The sequence below is a fragment of the Carettochelys insculpta genome, chromosome 6, assembly GCF_033958435.1.
Source record: "Carettochelys insculpta isolate YL-2023 chromosome 6, ASM3395843v1, whole genome shotgun sequence".
NCBI lineage: Eukaryota > Metazoa > Chordata > Testudines > Carettochelyidae > Carettochelys > Carettochelys insculpta.
The window spans coordinates 105323372-105342497 of NC_134142.1; the positions used below are offsets into that span (position 1 = coordinate 105323372).

Below are 19126 nucleotides of genomic sequence, written 5' to 3' on the forward strand. Positions count from 1 at the left end.
CCTGTAGTTAATGAGCATTCATTATTAGTGGCACCTCATAAAGGAACAATAGCCTTAAATATGTATGAATAATATTTTGCAGTTCTATAAAGCCTTCAATATATTTCAAAGCACTTTACAAATAATATACTTAAGCTCAACATCCAAACTAAGGCATAGAAAAGCTGTGTGATTTACCAAAAATCACAAAGAAAACCTAGTGGTTTAAAACTGTACCAAGTGTCAAGAATCATGGTCTCTAGTCCAGACTTTACCAATGACTATATGGCATTTGGCAAGTCACAATCTCGGTATTTTCCCACCTGTACAAATGCTTTACCTTCCTGTATCACCACAGTGTTATGTTGGTAATGTGCTTTGAGTTTGTAAAGTTCTATAAAAATACAAGCATCATTTATCATCTATACCACTGTTGGAAATGCACATATCTGGACTACCTGTATCTTAACTATAGTTTTATCTAGTAAGTGTGACAAATCAATACAAGCAAGCAAACAGTTCTAGTGAAGGTCTGAGTCACAATTTAACGTTAAGCAATTGTTTAAGGAGAATGGAGTGGCAAAAATGTCTGTTTTTTGAGTGCTGAAGAACAAATTAGAACATTTTTCACAATGGGCTCAATTATATGAAAATTTCAAAACAACTACGTTGTCTACTCACCTTTGTAGTAAAACAAACAATAATCAGACAGCACAAACCATCGTCTTTTCCATAATCTCATTCCAGAGCTATCCTGGAAAAGAAAGGAATTTAATATAATTTCTTTCAGTTCACATAAAAGCTCATATAGTGTCTGTTTAATCATCTAATTCCCCGCATGCTTGAGCAATATATTTTTATGTCTCCTTAGTCATCTGCTCAAGTTTCCACTTCTTGTAAACTACCTTTTTGTGTTCTCTGTTAAGCCAAGCTGGTTGCCTGCCATATTTGCTGTTCATTCTGCACACTGGGATGGTTTGTTCCTACACTCTCAATAAGGCTTCTTTAAAAGAGAGCCAGTTTTCCTGGACTCCTTTCCCCCTCGTATTTACCTCTCATCTAGCTTTGTATGTTCAGAGCACTAGGGAAGTGGGAGCACTGCATTCATTTTCCTGAAGTAAGGGCTCATATTTCAGAAGTTTGGGTTATGCCAATCTATAACCCTCCAGCTCATTTCATATTGCCCAGAATTGGGTTCCAACATGGATATTCTGTGGAGTTAAAATTTAATCAAACTTGCTGGAAGAACTAAACATATATCAGACTGATGAATGATAAATCCACATATCCTGTTAAAATGATTAAAAATGCTTATAAAAAAACTAGGTCCACAAAATCAATTAAATGCTCATCCTGACTGCAGAGTGCAGCTGCAACAGATTCAAAAGCAGTGGACACATCCTGCTGAGATGGGGAGGGGAATCTTAACTGAGAATGGAAAAGGCGGTATTCCAGAATCCACCCCTCCCCCTTTTCCTTAATGTCTATGGCTGTTTCTTCACCTTCTCACTACACCCTTTTTCTGCAAAGTGTGAGGGAGAAATGAGTGTTACACACTGCATCTGGACAATTGGTCTGTCCCACTGCAGCTGCCACTGGGTCCACCACACTTTGGTAGTGGTGGAATATGGGCTGAGACAGTTTATTGCCTAGATGGCTTATCCATCATAGGCTCCCTTCCTCACCACCTTTTAATCTAGCTCAGAGGTCTGGCAGTGACACTGGGGGTAGGCTGATCTGGAAGGGAATTTTTTAATATGATAAAACTGGCAAATTGCTGTGTGAATTTTTGTTTTGTTTTGGTTGGTTGGGTTGTTCTTTTTTTTTTTTCGTTGGTTTGGGTTTTTTTTCTTATTATGACATTCAGGAGGTCTGGTTCTGTGGCATTTAGGTTATAACTACTGCAACTCTGGCAGATTTCAATGGGATTGGTAGGGTAAAAAGGATCTGACTAAAATCCCTGTAAACCTAGAGTGGGCTCCTCAGGCAATAATCTTGTTATAGGAACAAGTAATGAAAGGGCTGGCTTCTGTCTTATTCAGCTTCTGGCTCCCCTTATCTTACCCCTCCTATCTCTGTGGTAGGGAAGGAGTCAGGACTTTGGCTTTGAGTCAGAATCCACTGGCACTCCTTCATAATCTCTCTCAGATTTATAGTACAGTATGGCCATTGGTGCCAGTTGAGATCCACACTGGAATAACCCTCCTGGGTAGTGTAAGTGTTTATCATATACACTTCCACTCTCTACAAAAAAGAAAGGACAATAAACTATCTAAACTACTTCATACTTCAGGATACTACCACTACAACACAACCACCACACTGGATAATCTTGTTAACCTTCAAGCTACAAATTCAACCCAGGTGAAGATTCACTCTTATCTTGGGATCTTTCTTTTTGCCCCACCACTTCCACCCTCCTGGTTAGGACGAAGTGGCTACCAGAGTTAGACAGCGGTTTAAAAAATAAACTTGTGGTTTTGTATTTAAACCATACTATAGTAGTTCTCTCATTTTTTTCATGTCCAAATTAAGTCTCTATGGAAAGCTTAAGGGCCTGACTTTCAGAGATTTTGATGACAAGTAACTCTGCACTGAAGTTAATGGGATCCTCAGGTGTTCCCCAAAACAAATTCAGGCCCATCAATTCTTTATTTTATCTAGAAAGCTTTTGTAGTTATCTGACACACTGTTGCACACTCTATAATAGAAAGAGGGAAAAAATAATCTCCCGCATACCTGTTTGTGTAGCCAGCCTCTCACCACAACAGGAACATTAGGATTCCTCTTAATAGACTGATCCCTCTTTCCAAAGCTGTGAACTTTATTGCCAGATTTTAAAACCTGAAAGAAGCACATTACAACAGCAGTAAACTTACTGTTCTAGAGTTATATTAGTCAGACTACTAATAGCTGAGACATCATTTCACATAGTGTTACACAATAATGAAATCGTTTTAGCTCTCGATGTGTATCCGTGCTGGTATTTAATTAATACAGAAAACTAGCTTCCCGTTATCAACACCACCTCAGTACCAGAATGCTGGTCCAAATCCATCTGAATCATAACAGTGTTGACTCTCAACTTTTCCAACATAAAAACTATACAAGTTTTACTCTGGTTGGGCAAGCACAGTTTTGTGTGCCTATATGAACTGCTTGCACCTTAGCACAAGATTAGCTACTACATACACAATGGGCTTGTAAATGAGGACTTTAACGTTTTTCTTCATTATTTTTCTTACTCTCATATAAGATTATTTGACAAAGATGTATGTTTTGCACTTTGTTTTGGGAAAACAGTAGGGGAAAGGTAGCACAACCGAGGACACTGGGGCTGGATGACAGAGGATATCCTGGTTCTGTTCATTCTCTCTGAAGCACCTGGTACTGTTCACTACAGGAAGACAGACTACCGGGCTAGATAGATCAATGCTCTAAAATAGTATGTTTTTTCTTATGTTCTTCTGATGATATGATAGAATATTTAGTGTCTTATCTTTACATGAATTTCAAATGCCCTAATATCTGTCTGAGGTTCCCACTGCTGCTTAATACCACTCAAGAGCTCTTTGGGAAAGGGGAAGAAAAACTTGGCTTGCTTGGGAAATCTGCCAAAAATATCTACTTCTGAGTCTATGGAGGAGCAGGAGTGATAAAAACTCCTAGGGATGCGTGGAATAATTAAGTCTAGCTCTAAGTAAGAGTGGATCTCTGCTTCTGTTATGACCTTGGATATCATGTTGTCTCCCCTCCTTCTAAAGACACAAGTAATAGGAAGCAAACGGTTCTAATCTACAAGGAAGAGGATCCTAATAAGTAATAACCTCTGTGAGGCAAAGCAAAGGTGTGATAAAAAACATTTTAGGGACTCACAGCAAGGAGGACCCCAGTAAATTACACCAGAGAAGCATAAAAAGCAAACATTCCAGAAATTACACCCACACACAGTAAACCCAGCTCTGTACCAGATCCCAGTGCTGCTGCACTGGGATAAATGCTACACGTGGTAGGCTACCAGAGAACATAGGCTCTCTCTGTTAACTAGGATGCAGACAGAATTGTAGTCAAGTTTCTTATGGTGCAGACAGGGGGACTGTTGAAGGGCACTGAAAGGTGATGTTGGACACTAGCTACAGACAAACTGGAAAAGGGAGTGAGAAAAGTTCTCTTCTCAACTTACAACCCAGTTCTTCACAACAAAGTTACATTAAGTAAATTCTCAAATCTGTCAATATTGGCAGAATCACTGTCTGTGCCTTAATCAACAATAGCAACTTTTAAAAAATGAAAGCATTTTTAAAAATTGTAATAAGGAAGTAAACAAAAGAAGCATGTATGTATTCTGGCAGGTTGAATTGCCAGAACAAACAACCATGACTGAAAGAATTTACCATGTACCTCAAGTGGACATTCATTGTTCCCATTTTAAGATGATAAATTTATTTATTAGTACATTTTTGTAAAGGCATTTAGTTTTAAATGTAATAATAATAACTTATGCATGACAACATGTGCATTGCTCTAGTAACCGGTAATTGCATTATTGCACTCTGGTCTAAAAAGTGTTTTTAAGTTTTTCATTAAATGACTTCTCCCCATTAATTAACCAAGTAAAACAATACAACAGTACTTGAGTTAGCAAAGAAAGATTAATTCAGTTACTGATCAAAAGCATTCTTTATAATCAACAGAACTAAACCCTTTTTTCTTTGACTTTGATCAGTTATATTAAGACTGAGACTTGCAAGCCACAAGTAGCTCTTTAATGCATCTGCTGAAGATCTTTTAACAGCACTGCTGGCAGAATAACTTGGCCCTCAGGCAAGGTAGACCTTTCCTCCAGCCAGCCCTTCAGCACTGCCCAGCCCATGCCTCCCAAGGCTCTGTGGGTGAATTAAAGGGCCCAGGGCTCCAGCTGCTTCCACAATAGCAGTGGTGGCTGCTGGCAGCCCCAGTGGCTTTTAAATCACCAGGCCCTGAGGCAGCTGCTCTTTCTTCCCTCCCCCACACCGTCAGTGGCTCTGTCTTTGCAACATAATATTAAAACACTGTGTTACTTAGTTGTTAACCAATGTAAATCATTAGCCAATCAGGATGAGAGTGAGAGAATGTAAATTAAACAAGGAATTCAAAATACTATCAACAAGAAGTCCTGTCGCATCTTACACACTGACAGATATTTTGGGGCACAAGCTTTCGTGAGCAAAGACCCACTTCATCAGATGAATGACTCATGCTCCAAAATATCTGTTAGTGTATACCGTGCCATGGGACTTCTTATTGTTTTTGAAGATACAGACTAACTTGGCTACCCCTCTCATACTTGTCAAAATATTATGGCTCTTCTGGGTAATGCTGATCACTACAGGTTACACCTGTGAAATCTGCTAGTTTCTGATCTGGCAACATCTGTGGTCTGGCAGGACAACAGATATTGGTAGACCAGAGAGCCCAGCGGCTGACAGAAGGACCTGGCAAAGTCCAGGGAGTGATAGTCCAGCAGTGGTGGGGAAGCTGCTGCTGCTATTGGGGCTAGGGAGTCACAGCTAGGTCTGAGGAGCCATGCCCAGGGAGTGGAAGGGTAACTGCTGCTAGGGCCAAGGAGCTGTGTTCCGAGAGCAGCTGAAGAGTCACAGCTGGGGAACTGCAGCCCAGCAGTGGCGGGGGAGTCGCAGCTAGGGAGCATCAGCCCAGCTGCAGCCCTGTTGCATCTGCCTTGGTGGCCAGGCTGGGAGCTGGGATTGCCATAGCTGCAGCAGGGCTGGGGACCAGGACAGCCCTCAGCAGGTTTGAGAGCTGAAGCCACCAGAGTTATGGGAAGTCTGAGAGCCAGGGCCACTGTGTCAGGGCAGGGAACAAGGGTAGCCAGTGGTAGAGCTTGGTACTGGGGCCAGAAGTAAAGTCAGCTGAGGGGCCAGCAGCAGGGCACCACCCCTAGTCTGGTAAATTCCCTCATTCAGGACTGGTCTGATCCGAGGGTATCAGACCTGGGAGGGCCACCCTGTAATTTGGCTCCTGAAGCAGTTAGGACTTAGTATCACAACTCAGATACCTAGCAGATTTTACACCTTCCCAATGAGGAAGGACTGAGAAGTAAAAAGGCCTCAAGCTGAAATCTCCATTACTTTTCCAGTGATTTTGAAGTGTTTTGGACAATCACATGAGCTGTGGGAATACCAGTATCAGCTGCACTACTCCTTAGTAATCTCTCAAATTCTGCATGTCATCTCATCATTAGTTTACAAATTCTCACTTAAAACTCATTTATGTGGCAGCTTCTGAGCTTTCCAAAGCTTATTTAGTTATCCTTATTTTTTCCACAATTTTGCATGGGTGGAAGAAATGTAAATAGAATTATGCTCTTGAAACACATTACAGTATTAGACTTCCAGGGTGAAATCCTGGCTCCACTGAATTGAACAACAAACAAACAAACAAATTAATAACTTTTCCCCCCAAGGAATCCAAGGTTTCACCACCTGGTCACGAAACAGTATTAACCAAGATTGGTTACCCACCAACCCTTCTCAAGCTCATAACATCCTTTCATGAAAGCAACAGTGCAGTATGATGGATCTACATCAGAACCATTTGCAATGAACAGCAGAGTCAAACAAGGGTGTGTTTTTGTCCCTACCCTCTTCGGCATATTCTTCTCAGTTCTACTAAACTCATACAGTGATGTATTTCTCCACACAAGATTAGATGGCTCTCTCTACAACCTGGCAAGACTCAAGACCAAAACTAAGGTCAAGAAAGTCCTCATCAGGGAACTCCTCTTCACAGATGATGAAGCTCTTGTCGTTCATAATGAAGACATGCTATAATCACTGATGGACCTGGAGCCAGCAAGTTGTTTTCCCTTGACATAAGCATGAAGAAAACTGTTGTATTCACTCAAGATATACCTCAGTGACCCAATGTCATTCTGGATGACAGCCCATTAGATGTGGTTCAACAATTCTGTTACCTTGGATCTACTGTCACCGCAAACCTATCCATGGATGAAGAACTGAACAACAGAATTGGGAAAGCAGCTACAATTTTTGGCAGACTTATGAAATGAGGAGGAACAATCTACCATGCACATGTATTGAGTATCCTGCCATATGGTTCTGAAGCATGGACCACTTACTTGAACCAGGAAAAAAACTTAACAGCTCCCATCTTCACTGCTTCTGCAGAATTACAAATATCAACTGGCAAGATAAAGTTTCAAATGCAGATGTCCTGTCAAGATCTGGCATATCCAGCCTCATAGCGATCCTCAACAGCAGAAGACTATGATGGCTTGGTCATGTGAGAAGAATGGGTAATGAATGTCTTCTCAAATAAATCCTTTTTGGTGAACTGTCATGTGAGTTGAGAACAAGAGGAAGACCAAAGCTAAGATTCAAGGACACATGCAAAAACGCCATGAAAAAATTCAACAATGATCCAAAATACTGTGAATCTACGTCATCAGATCGAAATACCTGGTGACAATTGCTACAACAGGGCATGTCATCCTTTGATAGTATATGTACAAGCCACTCATAAGAACTTCTTAGAATGAAAAACTCTCAGATTCAAGAATTCAGAAATAGATTGGCATGCGGTTATTGCAATTGATCATGCAAATCCAATAAGCCATGAGAGAAGCAGCAGACTCAAAACACTGCCCAGAGATCCTCACCACCATTGCTAACTACCATCTCTCGAGACTAAAAGGGGCCATACCATCTTACCTTAGAGCCAGGTTTTGTATCTACAGTGGATGCAGTTACTGCAGTGGATGTTTCACTGACCATGCTTGAGGGTCTTTCGTTTACTTGTTGCTTTGACATGTGTAAATCCAGCCTAGAAAAGAAAACAAAAAGTATTTTAAAACATTATTTAAACCAATCAGTTTTTGCTTTTTTGTGTGTATATTAAAGGACAATTTTTAAAATTCTGATGAAAATAAGCACATTATAAGTAGTTAAGCTCTAAGAAAGCTTTTTTTCATGTTTCTGCCAAAGCAGCTCACTTTTCACATAGAATACTCATTATTCTGGTACTAGGTCTTTTCTAAGAATATATTGCCAATGATATTTAATGGTTCATAATTCTTTATTGGTAACAAAATAAGAAAGGTGCAGTAGTATCATCATATACTATTCAGCACATTGTAACATTTTTCTAATGTCCACGACAAGGACCTGAAATCATAAACAATCATTATCTAACTATTAACACTTCCAGGCAAAGCAAATACGTAAATAGGGTAAAAAGATGAACATGGTAAAGAGCAAAATTCAATAGGGTCAAGGTTAGAAAACATGGAATCATCATGAGTTAGAAGAAATTTTTTAATTTTATAAAGACAGAATTAGTGGTTCAGTTGGCCAAGCACCACTCATCACTGCTGTGCTAGATTAGAAAATGAGAGAATAAGATCATCTAATTCTTTAATACCTATGTTATGTCTACACTAGCCTAGGATACTGCATTGTGGCAAATGCATGCATACCTAACTCATAAGAAATAATGATTCTTTGCATTTGTCACACGTGCTCAAGGCGATTAGCACTGGCGCTCACCCAGGCAAGGCAGCCTGCCAGCCAGCAGGGACCCCTGGGGGCATTGATGCCACCTGCGCTGAAAGGGAGCACTGCAGATCATGGCAAGGATGGGGGTTTGGTATCATGCCCTCTAATGCACAGGGGAAGCGCTGCTGTCTGTCCAGTACTAGCATGGAACAACTGGTGCCACACCCCTCCCAGACACATCAGGGCGCAGGTATGTGTGGTTGTTACAGGCTATGCAGAGTTCAAAGTCTTTCCATGGTTAGCCTTTCTTTGCTGCAATGAGTTGTGCTGCCATACTTGTGTCTGTTATTACTATGTCACCTCACAGTGTCACGCAAATTCAAAGACCAGAAGGTATTTTCTAATATTATTTAATGAAGTTTTGTATAATATAATGTGGCAAATATGTAAAGAAAACAACCACAAGTGTGGCGAGCTTTGTATTGCTATTGGACACCGCTGCTTTAGAAGAAGCATAAAACAACACTGTACATAATACACAGGAATTTTCTAATAAATCAGAAAAGTTGCTTTGCTGGTCAAAAAAATGCTATGTCAAAGCTACGGATTATTTTTCTTATGCTATTCTCAAATGTTTTATACTGAGGAAATTTTTTCTATCAGAACGCTGTCAAACTCAGTGAATGCCTGTGCCACCTACATACAGTTACATTATACTTGGCCCTAAACATTAGGCCACCTGGAGTTAACAAGTATACTTGGCCTGAAAATGAGGCTGTCATTGTAAAGTTGTTACACAGACACAGGGAAAGAATCTAAAAAGGGAAAATAGTTTCTTCTTCACTAAAACGTGTTTGTGGTAAACAACAAGAAATCCAATGCCCCTTGATTCAACAAGTATAACTCTTTCCAATTTACTATGGCATATGCTCAAGCTGGAGCAACTAAAGCAGGAGGGAAAAAGCTAATTTATTGAACTGAAGAAAAACAGAACTCAAGGCACGTAGACAGTAATATAAGTTAAGGAACAATATCAATGAAATATTTAATATATTAGTCTGGGGAAAATAATAGTTTATTCTCAAAGTAAGCATATTAAAATTCTGCAGAATTTCTCAACAAAACATTGCTTCAGACTTGATTGTCATACAGTCTGTATTTCATTAAGGAGCTTAGAGCTCATAAGCCCTGATGCAAGTTTTTTCAGCAGGGCAGAACTCCATGCCCACACACAGTCATCCAATTTGATTAATAAAATTAAGGGTCAGATCTGTAGAATTGCTCAGAGGGAGAAAACAGCTAATATTTATAACATATCACTGAATAAAATGGACATGTTGCTTAATGACAAGGAGGAGAAAGGAACTCCTTACAAATGTCTATCGCCAAGCCTACTGTCCAGTATTCCTCATAACAAATTAATGTGTTTTACTCTGCACAGTAGCTTTATACCAACAAGATGAGCACATTCAGCTACTTTAATTGTCTACTGGTTTATTCGGTGTGTAGAAGCCAAATGATTTATTTTCAGAACTTTACCTTCAGTTAAAAATGCATGTGCACAAACATATACAATGTCTCTTTTCTGCCTTTGCTCATGGCATGAAAAAAACCCTTCACACATACTTTTATTCATGCAGTATTCATAATACTGGGCGCATTTCTTTTTCAGGAAAATGCTCAGCTTGATGCATCAACCATTTAGCTGAGTGGTGGTTGTACTCTGTTGCCACTTATCAACAATAAATGCAACATTGACTGGATCACAGGTACAACATTAAGATAAATTTAAATGGGGAACCCAAAGTATTAACTACAGCAGCAAGCATTTAGCCTGATGAAAGCATGGTTATGAGACTGAGAAGCCATAGGTAATACAGAACAACTCTTCTAATTAGTGCCTATATTAATATGAATGTTTAGCTCCTCACACCAAGGTTTACCTTTCAGCTCTATGCCACAGTTACTCCAGCCCTTGGTAGAGTAATGATGTAGAATAAACAGTGGGCAGGAACAGATAATGTAATAATTTTGCAATATCTGGGTCTGTATCAATTTTGTTTAAAAAGCTTCATGTTTTTTACGTATTTACATTGTTTTTATACTAAGTGCCTCACAAATAGAGTACCTATTAAATTTGTAAGAGTTTCAATATAACTAAAGTGTTCCAATAATGATTAACTAATGTAATATATTGTAACTTTTCAAAATCCAATTTATGTCATGTAGCATATTAGTCATACAGATGCAGGGGAATGAGAAAATTAGAGATTGATACGTCAGTTGCCTTTAAATTTGATTGCTAGGTTTGTAAGGTAAAGTCCAAAGTTTTTTTGATATGTCTGTGTGTTTATGCCATGCAAGAGTAGATCGTTCAGTTGGAAAGAGGAAGGGGACATCAAACCGGAAAAAAAAAAACAGATTATTGTTAGGCTTGAAGGAAAGAGGGATTAGTAAGACTAGGTCACTGCAGGACGAGAAGGACACCAACAATAAAAACAATTGCACTTATAAAGAAAGGCAATTTTCTTGTTCCAGGATCAAGACAGAACTTATTTGGTAACACAGTAAGGTTAAAGGAAACACACTTTTTCAAAAAAGATTTTTTTTTCATGTAACAACAGACCAAGTATGGTAAATTCTTAATCAGCAGACCTCAGCTCTTCACAAAACTACCAAAACATACAATCTTCTCCATTTATTTAGTAATATAAAGGTAAAAATATCTGAAAGGAAGAGCTAACTTTCTCCCTACCTATATTTAGCACATTGTTATCAGTAAAGGCTTGGATGAGGAAGGTGCAGGTTGAACCTCTCTAATCAGGCACATTCTCATTCAGCAACATCCATATTCTGGCATGATTTTAGTTAGCTGGATAACCAATTATCATGGGTGAGGCCAAGTCTCCTGTGGTCCTATAAAGTTTATTTACAGCCACCCGTCCTGGCTCTCAGTGTTCTGTGCTGTTATTTAGCTCTAATTTACCCCTAAATGTCTTCTAAGAGCCCAGTGAGCAGCGGAAGTCTTAGAAATGCTGCTAGGCAATACTGACCTCCCATGGTCTGGCAAACCGTTTGACATTAGTCAGGTGCCAAAGGTGCTAGACGAGAGGTTCAACCTTTACTAGGTCATAGTAGTTATGACAGCCTTACTAACAATATTCATAATATATGTGACATTTACGCAGTCCCTTTGATCCACATTGGATCTCAATACACTGTACAGGCATTAGTTAATTTAGTCTCTCAGCACCACTACCTCCACTTACCAAATAAAAAGCAGTCAAGTAGCACTTTAAAGACTAGCAAAATGGTTTATTAGGTGAGCTTTCGTGGCACAGACCCACTTCTTCAGACCATAGCCAGACCAGAACAGACTCAATATTAGTCTGTTCTGGTCTGGCTATGGTCTGAAGAAGTGGGTCTGTCCCACGAAAGCTCACCCAATAAACCATTTTGCTAGTCTTTAAAGTGCTACTTGACTGCTTTTTGTTTTGATAGCGTATAGACTAGCACAGCTTCCTCTTTGTTACTACTTACCAAATAAGAATAGTCTCTATCTGCAGATGAGAAACCTGAACGACAGAGTGCTGTCCCTCCCTGGTAGCCAGGCTAGAAGACTACTGAGAGTTTCACAAGTTAAATTGACAAAAGCCTTCCCTGATGGCAGCGAGGAAGCTGAAAAAATGTGTTTCCTTTTCTCATGCTTCCCTCCTTCCTTAAAATATATAAATTTTGATATTTTTCCCAACTACAGAACAGCCCTTTTCCCCAAAACATGAACATTTTCACAGAGGAATTCCCCTTTTTTAGGAAACTGCAATTCCCAGCTCTGACTCTCAGAACTGTTCTTTAAATACAAGACCATTCTTGTTCCAAGCATTTAAAGTGGCCAGGCAGTATTGTCTGAAACATTAAAATGCAATGTAGTTTATTAAGTGAGAAGGAAGGGTATGTCTTTACAGCAACTTGTGGCTGGCTTGTGCCAACCAACTTGGACTTGAAGGGCTATTTAATTGCTGAGCATTTTTTGGGTTAAGCTGTAGCCTGCACTCTGGGACCATCCCACTTTGCAGGGTCCTAGAGGCCAGGCTCACGCCCAGGCCTACACAGAAAAGAAACAGCCCCACAGCCCAAGCCAATTTCTGTGGGCCAGCCATGGATGTCTAGTTGATTTGTAGACATACACAGTTACAACCAAAATGATTAATAATGCAAACAGGTTAACAATTATCTATACATTTTTATTGTTCTATCTTAAAATACATGCATTAAAAATTAAATAAAAATGTTGGTAAATTAGCCACCCTAAACAATGCTGTAGCTGCCAAAGATATTCAGTCAAATTTTAAATACAAGTAACAGTGCATATTGACCATTTTCTCTCATACAAAACTGCAATCAGAAGAAAATAGTTTGCAATCAGAGCAGTCTGTCGTATGGCGTTCATTCAAGACAAAAGGGCAGACACCACTAGCTCTTCCTAAATTACACCAGTTATTCCATCCTAAATGACTACCTGTCCAACAGTTTCTTCATTGATTTGAAGTCCCAAAAGGAGGGAGGAAAAAAACAAAAAAAAACAGTGCAACATTGATTCCCTCTGTTTCAAATGCCTACTTACCCAACATCTAGATCTTCCTTCTAGTCTTTGTAACTAGGGTCAGGTTTGGGAAGAAGAGGATTTTAGATCCCTTAAAATACAGCCTTTACAAGCTCAGCCTGTTCTGTATGCCTGACAGTTTGATCTCCCAGGCTGTTCTGCTTGCCTGTCCCTTATGGGAAGTAGATACACATTTTCAGTATTTCATCAGCTTTAGCATCTGGTTTTAGCAAGGAGTTCATTGAGATGTTCTATTATACAATTTTGCCTTACCCCTATGTGAACCAGTAACCTTTACTTCCTGCTTCTCATTAAATTCCCTTTTCTCTTCTCTCTATGGTGGTTAGTTGATCTTTTCTAACTTCTGATATTTTTAAAGGTTTAATTTGCACATGTCCTTTTCCACACTCCTTATTCTTGTTTTTCTACTCCTTGTAGATAAGAGGAGATTCCAGTCTATTTCCTGTAAAGACATTAAGGTCTTCTGCATTTCATCACCTGTTTATCCAAATTAATTTAAAGCACCAGACTTGAGAGAAACAAGGTGGCCACTAAAAATAAATTATGGGATTTACAAGATAGCAGGCATCTCTGAGGAAACTGACTTGGCCTTGAAGAAATTATTCTCTTTTTTGGTTGATGATAGTTTTGGGCTTTAAAAAAAATCCGAACTTTAACACAAATCAGAAATTAGGACATTTGAAAGACCAGGAAAACCATGGAATACATATGGTTGGCCAGCTATGTGTGCCCTCTCCTCTCCCCCATCACCACTCCACAATCTAGTATTTAAAAATCAAAATTAACTGGTCCACTTTCCTGTGGCAAACAGTACCTTTAGATTTGATACAACATGTCAATTCTGAGCGATTCTACCTGCAATTCACCCAATCAGCTGGCTTGGGTGGTGACACGCATCTTTATTCTTTCTGACTGGACTGCTTTCAGGCTGCAATTCCCTGACTGTACTGTGAAATCCTCCTCGTCCTCAACCCAAAAAAGAAAAAAAAAAAACCAACTAAAATGGTTTATTTTGCCTTCTCCTCATAAATGGCACACAATAAAATTGTCCCATGTGTAAATCACCACACAGCTCTTTTTAAGTCAGAATGTTTTATGCTTGAGGTAAAAGCACTAAAGAGAAAACATTAAAAACAACAGAAGGGTCTACATGCACATTAATAGTTCACCAGACAGCACCTAAATTCCAACGTGTGGCATTAAAACCCTACACAGGGAGATTCCTGTTTTTTCAAATTCATTACACATGAACAAAAACCCCTCATGATTCTGAGTCACTCATTACCCAGTTTTGGCCTTTGAATGGACTGTGAATTGGCAGATAATCTTTTTTTTTCCATTTCCAAGAGAAGCTTCGTAAGGGATAATTGGACATTTTCATTTCCCCCACAGCAACTATTTCCTCAGAAATCCATTTCATGCATATTGTCCCACAAAGCCTCTGAAGTTCCTAATACTTCCCATAGATTGCATTAATTATGCTTCCTAAAAAAGTTATATACAGTTCTATAGGAACACACAAACAATTGCATTTTTAATACAATGGGTCCCTGTAGGAACAGTATGTCCACACAAACATTTTCTGGTCTTGTCCACCAGTATAGAGGCTCCAGGACACAGGGTTTACTGTATGGTGTTTTTGCAGGCTGTGCTTACTGGTTACGTATACTGTGCTCTGTCAACTCAGTAGGCAAGTGCATATGAAGTGTTGCATGTCACGCCACAAGACACATGGCTGCCATGTATGTATCATAACAGTTGCAGCATAATACAAGTTGGTAGTTGGAGCCTGACTAATGTTCTTAAATTAGTGATGAGTCAGGAACATACAGACTCAGCAAAACTTCACCTTTTTGAAACATCAGTGGTATGGAGACTTTTCATGTCAACACCACTGTTATTGGCACCGGAATCAACAGATGCCCCCAGGCCAGAACTAGAGTCAAAAGTGTAGAATTTAGTTGATAAAGCATTGATACCAGAGAGTAGATTGACAGCCTGACTCTATCGCACATACTGAAAGATTCATGGCGCTGGTTTGCACTCATTCTGCAGGAGGGAGGGAGGATAGGAGTGAGTGAGAGGGTTAGTGAAAGAATCTCTTCATACTCTGAAGTGGCCCCAGTCTGCTTTGTGTTTCTGAGAAGGGGGCTCCTGGATACCAGAGGAGGGAGAACAATCCCTCTTTGTCCCGGATGAAGAATTCAAATCTAGACATGAAGTCCCCATCTGTAACAGCTCAAGTGCTCCCCGTCGGCCCTATCTGTGCCATTCACAATGATGAACTAGGCCTCATGGCCTACTCCATAAGATTCTGCATTGAACTAAGACTCTCACTACTTACATTCTCTTCTTAAACAACTTACATGTGGAGCACTTTTCTGTAACGTTCCTCTCCCTGAGATACACTAAACATAAAAGCTACATCTACACTACAGAAATCTTTCAAAAGAAGCCCTTCTGGAAGATCTCTTCTGAAATAACTTCTTTCGAAAGAGTGCGTCCACGCAGAAAAAGTGGATCAAAAGAGTGAGCTGTCCTTTTGAAACAGAGCGCCCACGCAGCCCGCACTCTTTGAAAAGAATGGGCTAGGGATTGAAAAACCAGGCTGTTTTTTTGAGGGGGAAAAGGCGGGGGCGGGGGGGCGCTGCAGAGCATCTACACACATTTTCTTTCAAAAAGCTTTCAAAAGAAGATTCTGTTCCTGAAACGGGAAAGGAGGAGTGATTCAACATGCAGAAAGGATCTAAACTTTGGTCTCCCAATTTTCAGGTGAGTGCTTTAACCACTAAGCTCTGAGATACTGAGGTACAGACAGGGCCTGTTGGTAAACCTAGGACTAGGGAAGGCAAAACACTAGCCCCATCCCTCCATCCTGAGGTCCGGTCCCTCTCACCCAGGGCCGTGGGAGGCTCGTTCCCCCTTACCCTTCACTGTAGGGGCAGGCCACCTCCCCATAGCCAGAAGCTGTGTTCCCAGCCTTCCATGTCCCTGGGATCCCAGGGACGGTGTGTGGCCCCAGCCTACCCTGGCCCCAGAGCATAGGAAGAACACACAGCCCCAGGCTACCCTGCCCTCGGGAGTACTGGAAGGGTAGACAGTGTGCAGCCCCAGACTTTGGGGAACGTAGAAGCACACAGCAGGGGTGTAGCCCTGGCCTTTTCTGGCCCTAGGAGCATGAGGAGAACGTGTGGCCCCAGCCTTCCCTCAGTCCCAGGAGCACTGAGAGGGTGGGCAGTGTACAGCTCCAATCTTCCAGGCTCCGGGAAAACTAGCAGCACAGCCTCAGCCAGGCTGAAGCCCAGACAGCCACAGGAGACTGGGACAGCCACACTGAAGGGAAAAGGTTTAGAAGGGCAGAGTATGAGCAGAGCCAGCCAGAGAGTTTGGGAAGGCAATGCCTTCCCCTGCCTCTTATGCCCACTGCCCATAGGTGCAGGTCTCTTGGTCTCTGCTGTTGAAAATGTTGCACTGAAATTTAAGTGCCTACCAAGCTAAGCAGAAGCTGAATGGTGGAAGGCATGTGGCAGAGGATCTCAGTGGTACTAAAATGTTGGACTTAAGCACCTAAATCATTTAGAAAACTTAGCTTAAAGTAAATTTGCCTGACCCAAAAAACCCAATGCATTTATGTCATTTTTTTTTAATTACTGATATTTGATAGACCAGCAGCAGCAGTCAAAAAAAGCAAACAGGGGCTATGTCTACATGTAAATGGCCATTTCGAAGTTTACTAATGAAGCGCTGAAATACATATTCAGCGCCTCATTAGCATGCGGGCGGCCGCGGCACTTCAAAATTGATGCAGCTCGCAGCCGCGTGGCTCGTCCCGACAGGGCTCCTTTTCAAAAGGACCCCGCCTACTTCGTAGTCCCCTTATTCCTGTGAGCAGATGGGAATAAGGGGACTTCGAAGTAGGCGGGGTCCTTTCGAAAAGGAGCCCCGTCGGGACGAGCCGCGTCAATTTCGAAGTGCCATGGCCGCCCGCATGCTAATGAGGCGCTGAATATGTATTTCAGCGCTTCATTAGTAAACTTCGAAATGGCCATGTAAATGGCCATTTCGAAGTTTGGGGCTAGTGTAGACATGGCCAGGATGTTAGGAATCATTAAAAAGGGATGAAGAATAAGTCGGAGAATATCTTATTGCCCTTATATGAAACCATGATACACCCACATCTTGAGTACTGCATTCAGATGTGGTCACATCTTTTCAGAAAAGATATATTGGCATTAGAAAAGGTTCAGAAAAGGGCAACTAGAATAATTGGGGGTTTCGAACAGGTCCCATATGAAGAAAAATTAAAGAGACTAGGACTTTTCATCTTAGAAAAGAGAAAACTAAGCGGGAGATATGACAGAGGTATATAAAATTATGCGTGGTGTGGAGAAAGCAAACAAGGAAAAATTACTTTTTCCCATAATGTAAGAACTAGGGGGCACAAAATGAAATTACTGGGCAGCAGGCTTAAACAAATAAAAGGAAATTCTTCTCACAGTGCACAGTCAAAATGTGGAACGCCTTGCCAGAGGAGGCTGTGAAGGCTAGGACTCATAACAAGGTTTAAAAAGGAGCTAGATAAATTCATGGAGGTTAGGTTCATTAACAGCTATTAGCCAGGATAGGTAAGGAATGGTGTCCCTAGCCTCTGTTTGTCAGAAACTGGAGATGGATGGCAGGAGACAGATCATTTGGTTCAGTCCCTCTGTGGCACCTGGCACTGGCCACTGTTGGCCAACAGGATAGTGGGCTAGATGGACCTTTGGTCTGACCCAGTACGGCTGTTCTTATATTCTCAGCTTGATTTGATAAATCTGAGCAGAGTTATTAGACTCACTTAATTTAATGAAATTACCATAAAATGCACTGCCTGCATTGTATAAAGAGGTTTACTGTGAAATACCTTAACACAGGGGTGAGTAAAGTGTGGGGTGGACCCTGTTGGGGGTGCACAGACCAATCGGCTGCTGGGCCTCATGCTCATCCATCTGATTAAAAAGTTAAAATATGTTACTGTTTTTATATATGTGTATTCACATTTATATACCAATTAATAAAATATTTACATTCTACATAATTATTTTCTTAAACATGCCGAAAGAGGGTTTTTTCATCTGAACATAAACAAAATTGCTGTTGGTTTGGATTACATTAGAGAAAAAGTGGGTCCTGACATAAAAAGTTTGCTCTCTCCTCCCCAAACACATTTTTAAATAGAGATATTTGATGTTTGAATTATCACATAGTAGTTCTCTAAACAAAAAGAGGAAAAGTTCAGTGTCGGAATGATTAACATATTATTTCTGAAGTTTATATGGCAATGATTCATAAACCCATTAAGACTACCTAGTTAGTTATTAAAAAATAGCAGGATGTGATGTCAATCCAGTGCAACATGAGAATAAAAGAGAAAAGGTATATTTAATCTATATGTCAGTTTATTAATTCCTTTAAAATAATTAAGAGCCATTTTTCCATGCCCCTGTTGGAAATGACTCTGAAAACTAGCTAATTGATTAATATTAAACACATGTATAACTTTCCACATAAAACAGCAGCTTGTGAGCCACTTGCGTATTGGTACCAACAATCTACAATCACAGGTTGAACCTCTCTCCTCCAGCACACTTGGGACCTGACCAGTACAATGAGAGGTCAGCATTTCCAAGACTTTCTCTGCTTACTATGCTCTTTGAAGACATTTAGTGAGTAAATTAGAGCTAAAGAACAGCACAGTAACTGAGAGATAGGACTGGTGGCTGTAAACAAATTTTATAGGACCACAAGAAACTTGGCCGAACCAATGATCAGCGGTCGTCCAGTTTACTAAAATCATGTCAAATTACAGAGTTTGCTGGATGAGAGAGTTCCGGATTAGAGAGGTTCAACCTGTACATAACGGTTAACAGGAAGAACTGAACAGAAAGGATAAATATTAGTTTCTACCTGGCATTTCAAGGATGAATTTACATGCTGATCAAATTAACATCAGTCCAGAATATAACCCAAT

The 19126-nt window shown here is 40.4% G+C and overlaps 1 protein-coding gene across 4 annotated transcripts in view; it reads right to left on the minus strand.

The window, feature by feature from the left end:
- PLEKHA7 (pleckstrin homology domain containing A7) overlaps positions 1-19126 on the minus strand; it is a 252758-nt gene that overhangs the window by 96699 nt on the left and 136933 nt on the right. For all 4 annotated transcript variants that reach the window (XM_074997733.1, XM_074997731.1, XM_074997730.1 and 1 more), the window contains 3 exons: positions 7710-7821; positions 2719-2823; positions 661-733 (listed from right to left, as the gene is read on the minus strand). In XM_074997733.1, coding sequence (XP_074853834.1) covers positions 661-733; positions 2719-2823; positions 7710-7821 — 290 coding nt within the window. The remainder of the gene's footprint in view (positions 1-660; positions 734-2718; positions 2824-7709; positions 7822-19126) is intronic.